The sequence below is a fragment of the Cyprinodon variegatus genome, unplaced genomic scaffold (assembly GCF_000732505.1).
Source record: "Cyprinodon variegatus isolate N-32 unplaced genomic scaffold, C_variegatus-1.0 Scaffold14, whole genome shotgun sequence".
Lineage (NCBI taxonomy): Eukaryota > Metazoa > Chordata > Actinopteri > Cyprinodontiformes > Cyprinodontidae > Cyprinodon > Cyprinodon variegatus.
The window spans coordinates 2,438,624-2,452,520 of NW_015150467.1; the positions used below are offsets into that span (position 1 = coordinate 2,438,624).

General features: G+C 35.8%; 1 protein-coding gene across 1 annotated transcript in view; it reads left to right on the forward strand.

Annotated features, from left to right (window-relative positions):
- The window catches only part of tlcd1 (TLC domain containing 1), a 12,283-nt gene extending 3,609 nt beyond the window's left edge, over positions 1–8,674 (forward strand). The window contains exons 3-4 of the mRNA XM_015383808.1: positions 6,123–6,205; positions 7,849–8,674. Of these exons, the coding sequence (XP_015239294.1) occupies positions 6,123–6,205; positions 7,849–8,253 (488 nt within the window). The 3' untranslated portion in view covers positions 8,254–8,674. The remainder of the gene's footprint in view (positions 1–6,122; positions 6,206–7,848) is intronic.
- The last annotated feature ends 5,223 nt before the right edge of the window (positions 8,675–13,897 follow it).

Here is a 13,897-nt window from a genome sequence, read left to right on the forward strand (position 1 = left end):
CCCAACTACTGTTAACAGGCAAAGAAAAAACCTGCAAGATTTTGCATGTTTATAGACCTGCTTTGAGTGTCTTTGAGTGCCACTCATGGAAACCTTTCCAGTCAGGAAAAGTTTCAGCTGAATCTGGCTGTCACAGTATAATCACCAAATGAGAACTGTCTAGTTTGCATGTCTGAATATGATGATGAGAGACATTTCCTTCTCCTGTCAGAAGAGCTTAACAATCGCTGAGCCCTGATGACACTGGATGACCCTGACTTCATGAAATGTTCCTGTAATATTCTAGATTATCTCATGAAATTATCATCTGTTAATGACTACTTTGGCAGCCATGGATCAGTAGACATTTCTGATACTACTACCTGGAAAAGCGACCTAGAAGTAAAATGTCTTAAATTAAGTGTATTTACCCTTAATTTGAGTAGTTAAATAAGGTGGTTTGCCAATGGAATGAGTATTTTTACTCTTGAAATAAGATAATTAGATAAAATACAAGTGAAATAAGACAATGCAATTGTGTTTTCTTATTGTAAGTGTAAATTGTCTTGTTCCGTTGGGAAAATGTATATTTTACCTTCTCAATCCAAGAACAAATGCACTTATTTAAGAAAAAATTACCTATCTAGATTTAGATTTTTTTTCCAGTGTACAACCTGGAGTGAAGCTGCTACTATTTCATTGATTTTTTTACAAAAATGAATTTGAACCTAAAAAGCAAAACTTAATTTAAGGGTTTTTTTTTTTTGAGAAATTTGCAGTGCTGTATGTGTGTGTCCCCCCTTACAAATAATATGAAATTTTGGTTTTCATCACATTTGTATGTTCCTAATGATAAACAGATTTTATTAGACATTATCAGACATTATTCTTTATTTTCAGATCCCAACTCCGAATTACATATGCACTAAAAGCCCCTTTTTTCTCAGCTCTTTTATCTTTTTATAGTTATATTTATATAGTTTTTTAATCATCCACAGTATTTATTTTCAATCTAACCTACATGCCGATGTCGCTGCACCTGGTAGCCAAGCAATGACATTTCATTGTCAATCTCATTATGTGGATTTATACAATGACAATAAAAGAAGTCTAAAATAACCTGGTTAAATACAGAAAGCAGATTTTAAATGGTTGGTTTGATTTATTAAGGGGAAAAATTCTGTGCCAATCATCCCCATTGATTCAGAACAGGCAAGAACTGACAGAACAGGCAGGATCCAGGCTTCCAGGCATCCCAGAGCTCCCAGGCAGGTACAGAGTCTGAAAGAGTCCAGAAGCATGACCAGGCGTACACGCACAGGAGCAGACAGGATCAGGTGCAGACGGGGAGGCTCAGTGGTGGAGGGTAGCAGAGACAGGACGTGGAACCAGAACTTGAGCAGGACCTTTAAACTGTTCTCCTCCTTGGAGCCAGGCTTACTGGAATAAAAACTGAACCTGCTCGCGTAAAGAGCCAAAAACCCAGAGGACTAAGCAGGGGAGGAACAGTGGACGAGCAGGAGACGAGACAGGCACAAAACCCTCTTTCCTCTGGCTGCCAGGATCAAGGACATGAACCATGGAATAAACAGACTCAACAGAAAAGAACATCTAATGATCTGGCCATGATAGCTGGAACTGAGCCCAATATAAGGGAATCTGGCAGGTGGATGAGATGAATGATAATTAGGAGCTGGAAAGAGTTAAACAGGTGAAAGGCATAAGTAATTAAGGTCAGCTATCCCAGCAGATCATGACAATTTGTTCATATTTCTTAAATTAACAACTATTAACTTATAAATGACCAGTGGAAGCTAATTTTGTAACATGCAGAGCGTTAACGGATTTATATTGAACAAATACCACATTGGCTGCTTGTGCCGAATGAAATCTAAATAAAATTTAACCAAGTATTTAAAATAATAATTTAGCAGCTAATTGAGAGAACGTATTACATTAACTAATAATTTGTAAATATTTAACAACACCTACACTCCCACCAAATCACACATAAGGGATTTTATTCCAGGTAATTTGATGCAGCATGTCAAATCAATAAATGCTTTCAACATACTTTCGCTAGAGTACATAACTAGGGTTGACTCAATCAATATCACTACTGTCGCACCATACCATCATTCATCCATTTTCTGACACGCTTTGTCCCAATTGGGGTCACGAGGGGTGGGTTGGTGCCTATCTACACTCACACCTAAGTTGATTTTTTAGAGAAGCCAATTGACCTAACAGTCATGATTTTGGACTGTGGGAGGAAGCCGGGGTACCTGGAGAGAACATGCAAAGTTCACGCTGTAAGACCCTGGCCAGGAATCAAACCCAGAACCTTCTTGCTGCGAGGCAGCAGTGCTTCCCACTGCGTCACTGAGCAGCCCCGCCATACAATCAGCACTAGTATATTCCACCACCTTGATGAGTCTTACTTGTACCGTAGTGTACCATCATCTTTTAAATTGACAGTAACTACTTTTTATGAGTTTTTGACTGTGTTAACCATGTCTGGCAATGTTGGAGGTCCAGTAGATACTCTTTCGTCCACGTCCCTCAGATGCACTGAACTGAAGCATCTTAATTCTGTAAACCTAAGGTTGTGAATCTAAGTTGCCCTTGTCCCACCAGAATAACCTAAGGTAATCTTGATTAACAACATGTAACTGATGGAACATCGTTTCCAGGTCAAACATAATGGCTATTGAACTCTTTATAAATCTATACAGCACTCCAATAAGTGTGTTCTTAGATCTTGGTCAGTGAAAAGGTGACGTTTTCCCCCAGGTTTGTCAGAGTGGTAGACTCCATGATGCAGAGTGTTCCACATCATGGATGGTTGTTGTCCGAATTCGGACCCCGGAAACTTCTCAGCATGTCCTGTATATATTATGCTATTTATAAATTAAACATAATTAGTGCTGTACGGCTTATTTTTTCTTACATTTCTCATTCATTGATGATGTGAACAGCACATTGTTATCTAATAAATCTGGTTTGTCCTCTTTGAAAGGAAGAGGAAGCTCATAGTGACTCTCCCCTTTGTTTTATCCCTGCCTTTAAAATAGAATAGAATAGAATAGAAAATCCCTTTATTGTCCCACAATGGGTAAATTCTGGTGTTTACAGCAGCAATAAGATTATAGAAAAAAGGTCACACAAATGTGGACCTTAGAAAAGTGTATAAAAATAACATAATAGTGAAGAGTTAAAAAATACTGTACTGTAAAGTGTTTGAATATATTGTGCACGTGAAGAATAAATAACCCGTTTACAGCTGCAGACATTTTTAAAGTAATGGATATTTGAAAGTAGCAGCAACATCAGAGATGTGCAAAATGACAGCAGCATGTTATTTAACTGACTAAGGTAGAAACTGTGCAAAATCAGGATGAATGTAACAACTTATTTAGGTTGTTGGAAACAGTGATGGTTATAAAGTCTTACAGCTGCTGAGAGGAAGAATCTGTGATGACGCTCCCTGGTGCATTTACAGTAGGGTGCAGCAGTCTCTCACTGAAGGAGCTCTCCAGTTCTGCAACAGCTTCATGCATGGGGTGGGAAACATTATCCAACAGAGATGTTAATTTAGATAGGATCCTTTTGTTTCCCACCTGAGGGCATCCAATCACAGAGCTGGTCTTCCTGATCAGCTCATCCAGCCGCTTTAGCTCAGCAGCAGATAAGCCACTGCTCTGACAGACAGCTCCATAGAAGATAGCTGATGCCACAACAGAGTCATAGAAGGTCTTTAGGAGTGCCCCCTGCGCTCCAAAAGACCTGTCTCCTCAGCAGGAGGAGTCTGCTCTGACCTTTCTTATACAGAGAAGGCAATCTTGTGATTTTGGAATTTCATATGTGCTTTGCTCTGCAAAATGTAACCCTTAAATCTTGATTACTTCTGTAGGGCTGATTTCCTTGATTTGACTTATACACACAATGATCACCCAATAATTTGGGTGGTAGGTAGTTGCATGGCAGTTACTTATGCACCTATACTTATTTTACTTGTTGCACCATTACCCTGTGGCTAAATCCTATTCCATCCTTACAATCAATAGGTTGGATGAAAATCCCCACAACGCTCCAGCCTATATTGGTTCGTTCGGCATATGCAAAAGTTCCCTCACCAGAAATAACTTTTCTTGTTAGGGGGCTTGTTGGCAGATATCAAAAGGGCTACATCACAGTTCAGTAGTGGGGATATCTTATTGGCTATCTGTTCCAAGTGAGCCCATTTCAGAGTTGTGTCTGTCATTGGAAAGTGCAACTGGTTTGCTGGAATTAATCATCTTGTGAATATTGGTGGCAAAATAATCCTGTTTTGCAGTTTGTGTCCTCTTATTTGGAGATTTGTCAGTTTCTGAAATGGTATGACCCTGGATTTTGCAGACACCATTACAAGCTCACATTCTCTATAGCTCCTTTAAGTACGCCATATGTGAGGGTCCTGCTCTGGAAGAAATGAGACATTACACCTTTAACATGTAACCTTTTGTTGACATTAAAACATTAAAAATGTTCCCAATGATAACTGTGCTGTAGCTTGTGATGCAGTTTAAATTCCTGTAATTCATTGATGGTAAAATATTAAATTACAGATTATAGTACAAAATAATCCATTCATTATTTCATTTGTTTTTTCAATTAGAAACCAACAATGAGAATACCAGAACATTCTTTTTTCAAATGTCGCTTTATTAAATGATATGGGAAAAATGGAGAAAAGTTATTTTTTAATTCAATATTTCCCTACTAATTTGGGAATTTGGAACTCTGACCGCAGAAACCTTTTAGTTTCCATTTAATTTCTACATTCACTGGAAATATGTCATAGCAGAGGTTTATCATATAAGCGATGGGAACGTGTGGTAGCCCACCGTTTAGGCAGCTGACAGGCAACACTGTCGACATTCGACATTCCTTAGGCTTTTTAGAATGTGGTTACACATTGAAAACCAGCGAGTTTGTAGGATATGCAAGCAGCTGTCTTAGTATGATGTTAAAGTAGTGAACGATATTGAAGTAAGTCCAGTTTTCCTAAGTTATTTTACTACATGCTACAACTTATTAAGAGAAATTAAAGCTTTTGAAAAATTTTCCATTTGTGTTCTTTTAATAAAAGTTTAAAACTTAGAAATGGATTTGTGCAGGACGGAACATCCCTCTAATCTTCCTGTAATTTTCCATGCAATAGAAATAATGACGAGGGATGTGAATAACTGTTTTGGGCCCTCCTGCCTTGAGATGATAACACAGCAAATGAATGTTTTAGGCTGATTGCTTTAAACTGCAGAGAGAAGAGCAACGAGTATGATTATCATATAAACCAATGAATAGTTTGTCGAGTCATTAATTAGGCAGCAGGAGGTCAGAATACAATATCTGCCGTGATCACAAACATATGTAGTTAAAAAAAACCAGAGAAATCCAGTTGCATTCTTTCCTGGTGAACTAAATCTGAAGGCTTTTAATCTTTGCTTCACTGTCCTAAATGTTACATCTCATAACTTTGCATTACAAATTAATCTGGCTGAAATCTTCAGTTTTGCAGAAGCATGATTTTTACGTAGAGATATGCTGTTTTACACCCACAGAAAATCTGTTCTGTGTACACCAACTGATAAGTGATAAGTCAGCTATGCCAGATAAACATACTCTGAACATTTGACACAAAAATTCAATGACTTTGTTCATAAATGTGAGATTTATTGCTTTGCATTAACAAGATTCCAATTAATCTGCAATAGGCTGGGATTTAGTTTTCTTATGGTTACTCAGATGAATAAAGGCAACTTTATAGCATGTTTATGAGACATGGTGTGGTTTTTCAAATAACATCAGATGTTTGAACTCAGTGGTGTTTATGGAAAATTCTGCAATGGAAAATAATGTTAAATTTAATAGTCGCCTGTTGTTGATCAGGGGATACAGAAACACTGAAGTGTCACATATATCTTTTTTTTTTAGCCATACTCCCTGCAGTGCCAAGTTTCTGTTAGTAACTACTTAATCCCCTTCCTAAAGCTCTGCCAGCATCTAAACTATTACTGCAGTTTTTGTAGAACAAGCTGCTGACCAGAACAAATTAATTATGATAGATATTCAACTCATATATTTTGACTTTTTTGTTTCAGGATACTTTGTGCAGGATGCAGGTGATATTATTCTGACAGGACACGCCAGAGGATCATGGGAGTTTTTGCTCCATCATGCAATGGTAAGTTGCTCGCAACTCATTCAAGCTGGCCTTTCTGGTTCAGACTGCATAGCTGAGTCACAAGACTGAAGCTCAGTAAATCAGCAAAAGATAGATAACGTCACAGTCTGCGGTGCAATCAACAGGTTCACAAGGCCTAAAAAAAACAGGAAAAGTTGAAGCTAAGGTTTAATTTTATTTTCTTCCATTTTCCAATAAGCTGTGCTAGATTAAAGCAAACAGGTGACAGATAATGATAATAATGATAAATGTTGTAATTTTGAATGTTTTAAGAGAAAATTCCTTTAGTGAAAAGACATCACTGAGCGTGTGGTAGGATTGTGGTATCAGTGTCAAAACATCTACCCCATTTACACTACACTCTGAAAACTAAATCGTGGCAAGTTCATACCGAGCTTAGATCAGTTAACCGTGCTGAATTCGGTTCCTAACAACCATTTATACATTATGCTAGCATGGTTCCTCGCCTCCTAGTGACGATCTATGGTACTACTGCGCTCTAGAGGAAAAAAAGCAAACCAACATGGTTGCATCCGTAAAATTCAGGAAGTTATTCTTTGTTATCAATGTAATATTTTGTTGTTTGCGGAGAGTCAGTCGAAAAAGGCAGCCTTTGGTGGATTTACTTGACAGAGTTGGCTTTTGGGAAGTGGATACGTCATATAATGATATAAAAACGCTTTAATTAAAATAATGTCCTAATTGTACAGTAGAATTGAATAGAATAATGTAAATTGGATAGGAAAACCCTTTATGGTCCCACAGTGGGGAAATTCTGTTTTTTTACAGCAAAAAGATTATAGAAAAAAATGGTCACACAAATGTGGACCTTAGAAAAATGTATAAGAATAACATAATAGTGAAGAGTTAAACATTAAAAAAACAATACAAATACTGTACTGTAAAGTGTTTTAACAATATATAAACTGTGTACCTGGAGAATAAATAAATAATATACAGCTATGGACATTTTTATAGGAATGGATATTTTAAAATAGCAGCAACAATCAGTAACATGTCACTTTTAATTTGTAAAAGTTTTGAAATGATTTATCACGGTTTACTGTTACATATCACAGACATATAACAACTTTTAGAGACGGATTAAAGCCTTTAACACTTTTAAGACACTTTCCTTTGATAGTTCACAAAATAGACATCAATAGTAAGAAATACATATGGAACTATTCAAACTACTAGTAATAACAATTCAACAACATGCATTAAAGATTGGATCGACTGAATATAAAATGAACTGAAACAAAACCAATTAAAATATTAGAAAATATCAGTACCTCCATTCATTAAGGGAAACAATTTATATAGGTTGATTATACACAAAATGGTACTCTTTAATTTGTTCTCTGTTAATTAAAATTAGTTTCTGCTGCAGATAATAAAAAATGCTAAATTTAAGAAGGAAATAATACAACCGATTAATGAAAATTTTCAATACACAATTGTGAGATAATTTAAAAACTATGTTTAATAATTCCTTAAATATTTTCAGACCAAAGTGTTTATTATAAAACATGTTGTAATTTTGTAAATGACTAAATCAGTCTAGTATGCATTACCAAAGCATTAACATTGGATAATGTCTTAATCCCATTTGATAGACTAAGCATTTGTTCTGTCTGTAGGTGATTTGGTGCTTCCTGTACGCCCTCTACACCGAGCTCTACATCGCCGGCGCTTTGATTGCCCTCTTCGTGGAGGTCAACAGCGTCACCCTCCACTTACGGCTGATGCTGAAGCTGGCTGGAGCCCAGTCTTCCTCCATGTATCACATCAACAAATTTGCCAACCTCTTCACTTACGTCATTTTTCGTCTTAGCACCCAGTTCTACCTCACCTGGTACATCATTCAAAACTACTCCTGGCTGGATCACGGTGGTTGCTTCCTTGTCACCATGATGGTAATGAATATCATGATTGTGATTTATTTCTACCGCCTGCTCCGTGCGGACTTCTTCCCTCGAAGCAAGAGCTACGTGGGGCAGAACGGCACTCACAACAACAACTCCAAGAAGTTTCTTAGTGACTGATATGGAGAGGTTTACAGGACTGCAATATGCTTTTATTTAAGACAAAATTTCCGGATTTTGGTGCATTTTCATATTTACAATTGTTGTGACAAAAGAATCACTGCCAAAGGATTAGATCCCAAAACAATTAGAGAACCAACACGCAGGTGCTGCTTGCTAAAGTAACAGTAAAGCAGGAACATTTTTATGAGATTTATCATTAGTTTAAAGTAAAAGTGACAAACCCTTAAGATTAATACAGTCTTAAGAGGAGATCTTTGATATATTGCAAAAAATTTGATCAGTATCTATTTTAATCACTTTTCAACTAAAGGTTAAAAGGTACATTTGTCAGGATTGATGCTTCAGGCTAACGCAAACCAATCTTATGGACTTGTCCATATGGAGCATACTACAGTAGCTGACAAACATGCTGCAGACATAAAAAACACAAACTCCTACACTAAAAAAAAAACTTAAAGCGCTCTACCAGACCAACAGCTATGACATCTGAAGCCTCAGCATCAGCTGAATGGAAGAAACAAAATGTACTGTACCTTTTTATTAATGACTTATAAAACATGTGACTGTAAACTTTTACAATATAGAACATCAGCATATTCATGTAGGTAGAATTAGCCTGCATGTCTTTACTGAGAGTCACGTCCCATCAGACTAGGTGGTCGACTCCCTCTAGTGGTCTGGTGCACCTCCGTTATTTTAGAGAGTTTGTAAGTTTAAAAGCTTGCTGTTTTTATTTGTACTTTGCATTTTTATGACTCTATTTTTTTTTTTTTGTGCCTGGAGCGTTTTTGTGCTTGTATATTTTGGATTTATCATCGTTCCTATGTCTGCAGCATGTTTGACCATTTGTGGTGTGCTCAGTCGGCTCAGTCATTTGCACCACCGTAGCACACTGTAACATAACTACATCATAAATGACAGCGAGCAGGTAGAATAGCGATAACACTGAGTGGGATGCAACATTAAGCTTGTATAAAAGCACTGTGTGCTAATGGTTGGTAGACACATAAAAGAAGGAGGGGGATCTAAAGATTGACTAAAAGATGATATTAAGCTGTAAATAGACTTCGCTCTATTTTGTTTTCTAAAACAGTGTTTTTTTCTTCACTGATGGTATATAAAGGTAATAAAAGACACCTTTAAAGTTAAAGGTGATGGTGGTGATAGTTTAACACTGTAAAATGCATCTTTTAACAATTAAAAGAATGATGACCAATTCATGTCTGTAAGCTAAATTTGAAGAAATTGCAAGTGATTTCCCATTTATATAAACACTAAGACATGAAAAAGCCAATTTATAAGTCAGAAAAGGACAAAAAAACAAAAACAAAAGGGACAATATGAGAGATTTATGGCACAATGTGTCCTAACAAAGTGTTTGAATGTATAAAATGAAGTCTAAACATGTTATAGAAAATAAATATGTTATAGAAACTTAGTAAAGCAGTGGTACGACAGGGATTACAATTTTGAAACATACAAGTAGTGCTAAAAAACAAACGGAATCCTATCCCATACTTCAAACTTTATACAGAGAACACAATATGAGAGAGTGAACCTCAGTAGCTAATAGTAAGCATTACGCTAGTTTACAGAGTTAATAGTTTAGAAGCTATCTTTGTTGGTTTTTTTTTAGAGAAAAGTCAAACAAAAGTGACCAATCTTGTTTGATTTTCACAAAGTATTTGTCCCTAGGCTAAAAGTGAGCAATTCTTCCATTTAGCCTACAAACAGGAGAATGGTGCTGATATTTTCAGTAAACTCGCAGCATCAAACTTTTAAGTTCAAGCAAAAAAATATGAAAAACATAAAGATTATATGTAATTAATATTTCAGTTTATCTTCAAAGGTGCTAGGTAGATTTTCTTATTTATCGTAATGTTGCTAATGTTTTTAGTCGGGCTGATTGTTGCTTGCTTATTTAAATGAGTTTCTGGATGTACATATAGTATAGGTACTGAAATTATTTATAATGTTTATGTTATTTGCTGCTGGAATGCTAACCTTTCCTGGTAATGTTGAAGTATATGTTGGGTATACTTCAGTACATGTATTTAAAATGGTTAATTGCGTATTGTCTGTTGTGTTTTGTACAGTAAATCCATTTTAGGGTATGTTGTATTTTACATCTGCATTCAAGTCAGTTCAAAAATATTTTACAAAGGGAAGTCAAATGTTTTAACTCATGGGGCATGTGCAGACGTTTTTTTTGTTTTGTTTTGTTTTTGTAGAGGATTTTGACTAATGTGGACTTTTGGAACTTTCTAGATTTGCATTTTAATATTGTGTCATTGTGAGAACCAATCTTCTGTCTCTATGAAGCCAATTCTTTATTCATGGCTGAAGAGATTGTGGACATGACAGAGTTGTCCAGAACACATTGATTTGCTAACACATAGTGGGATCGTTTGTGGTCCTTTTATAGCAAAACCTGTTGGTATCTGACTCCATTGGAGCTGAAGCTGGATCTTCCTGCCGTCTGACAGCTGCTCATGAGGAACCCCAAATACGCCTTCAAAAAGAGCGGACAGCAGCACAATCGTGTGGTCAGACCCTGCGTATCTCCTGCTGTTTTGGATAAATGATGATACTTTGGAAATTATGAACTCTTAAAGACTGAATCAGATTGGAGAAAAAAAGTCTCTTCTTCCTCTTTCATCAGAGACAGATGTAAAATATTTTGTAAAATGTACATTCCTTTGGATATTTGTTGGTCTTTATCATTCCTAACCGACAAGTTTATTGCTCAGACGTGACATTAGGTCCCCACCCTCCTGTGGACCTGAAACATTAACAAGGAACATCTGAGGATGTTTGCTCAGCAGGATCCTGTGGCATTAGCAATAGAACCTTTGATTTATTTAAAAAAAAACAAAATAAGGTGTTGCAAGTATTAAACCAGCAGAATAAAACAGAATATAGGAGTGTAAAATAATGAGCCCTGTAACTTATTTTACCAGTCAATAGTCATAATATTGTGGCTGATCAATGTAAACCTCATTTACTGTTTCAACCAACGCCAAGAACAGACAGCATAGACCGAGCTGACATGCATCTGACCTGTGCTATAGTGCCTTCATACCTAAGTGCCTTCTGAAAAATTAGCAGAAAACACAATAAATCAATATTGACTGAGTGAATTGAAGCAGAGAGAGTTCCCATTAACAGCAAACTCTAGTTAATTTATTTGAACATGAGCACAATATTGTAAATGTGTCTTGTATTGAAGTGATCTATAGCGGCCCTGTCTTTTTAATCACTGAGTGAATAAATAAGTGTTTAAAATCACTGGTAGTCATGATTTATCTTTCTTCTTCAACATGTATTTTAAAGCTGAAGGAGATTTATTTTCAAGACATGTTATCCATCTGTTTTCTACCATTGAAAAGGTGGCATAACTAATTTTTACCTAAAACACACTTTTTTGAATAGCAAAGGTTAAAACAATCTAGACAAATTAAATACTACAGTAGTAAGGAACACCTGTTGATGCTGAAACCAAGGCTTACTCATAGTCTCTAGACGCATGAAACAAAAAAAAAAAATAGAATTAGCCACCTTCTGAAGGTTTTTCTAAGTTTTTTCAAAAATCAAAAGCCTTACAGATGAAAAACTGATGTGTTTTTAATCAATAAAAACAGTAACCAAGAAGTTAAAAGATTATTATAAAGTATTAAGCTTTAGCATTTATAATAACTACTCGAAGAAGAGAGACTTTTATTTCTTTCCTGATGTTTTAGTAAGTAAATACATGCCCTGTTGTTTAAAAGGTATCAAATGAGTTGTACAGATTGAAAAAAAAGGCCTATGTGTTAATCTATCTTGTAATTTTTGTTCATGTTTTTTTGGGAAAAAATTATACAACTGCAAGTTAGACTAAAAAAAATGTATGATCTGACCAATGTCTATACTTCTTTTTCTTCCAGGATCATTAGGGAGACTAGTTCTTATGTCAAGTGGTGTAAATGTTTTCTTCTGATATTTACATATACTCCAAGGGTTTTTAGTTTTTCTTCAAAAACATTAAAATGCGATAAACATTTAATCCTTTGTGCTTTTCTTCTAAGGTGTTTCTAGCATTTTAAGGGTGTGCTCTAAGGATACTTATTTTTATTTTTTTCTATAATGGGTTTTAATTTATGCCTTTGTATTTTATTTACATTCTGAACCGGCATCTCAACAAAATAACATAATAACAAAAGAGACTATTAATTCCATTTGTGCCCCTTAGGTTTGACTTAGAAAATCTGTTCAAACTTCAGGCATATCTATGGCCCTGTGTTGGGAGCTGGTCCTGATCCCTGTTATGGTCCCTGTACTGAAAGAAAACATTACATAAATTATTATAATTATACATAAATAAAGTCATGTTTCTTGAAATAGCCGTATTTATCCTTGATTTGAATGGGTAGGTAAGACAATTTACCAATGGAATGCAATGATTTTCGTACAAAAAAAAAAAGTAAAAAAAGAAATTGTCATTATTTTGTTTTTAGAACAAAATATTAATTTCTTTGTTAGATCATTGTATATGCCGGCTCAGTTTAAGGAAAAATACACTTATTTTCAGCTTTTCTTTTTCTTTTTTGAATTAGTTTGTGCAGTGGACTACAAAATTAATTTCTCGTGATAAAATGCGCTGACAGAAGGGATGGCACTGCAAAAAGTGTCCAGATCTCACCAAAAGGTCTTTTTGATCTTGTTTTGAGATACATATGCTTTTATTTTTAAGAATATTTATCATCATGTTAAGAAGCCTCAAAAAATACAATTGTCATACTACATTGGAAGATCATTGCAAATATTCTGAGGAGAATCTTCACAAAAGAAGATGATCAATCTGAATCTGTGAGATCCAGGATTGTAAGACTTTTTTAGATGGACATTTTTTTGCAGTAAGTTTGTAGATATATATAGGTTTGTACCTTAGACCAATGTATTACCTTTATAGTTTACTTGAACAATTATTTAAAATTAGAGTCACCTTTAAGCATCATATAAATTACAATACAACCACAGTTTTCATTTTTAGATTAGGAGTCTGCAACTTTGGTCTGGGGGCTCCCTTAATATACAAACTTGATCTGTTTTTGGCGTGCAGTTGTTATTATTTTTGCTCCGTGCCCCAACCCTAACCGCCCCGGTAAATTCCACCTAGAACCGCCACTGGTAAGTGAAGCTAAAACTTTATTGATCTCACATTGAAGGAATCTACCTCCGCATTTTAACCCATTCCCTTGGGGAGCAGTGGGCTGCCATTGTGCAGTGCCCAGGGAGCAGTGTGGGGTGAGGGTCTTGTTCAGGGACCCAGAGTGGAGGCTGTGGGGATTGAATCAGGTAGTTGTACCTTTCCCAGAGCACAAGCGTACTGCTCTAACCCACAAGGCCAGCACTACCCTTTATTTATTTATTTAGTTATTTATTTTATCTTAACTTTCTTAATCCCCAATTAATTAAAAGTAGCTTTTTTTAATCCTTAAATGGAACATTTATGTCACTGTTTTTAGTGTGAAATTATGCTACTGCAATGAAAGATTAATTTTCATGTAGAACTCTTGTTTTTAAGGCTTTCATCTGCTGGTAAATTTGGAGACTGCAGATTCCTGGTTGTTCCGCATTTTGTCCAGCAGGGGGCGCAGCA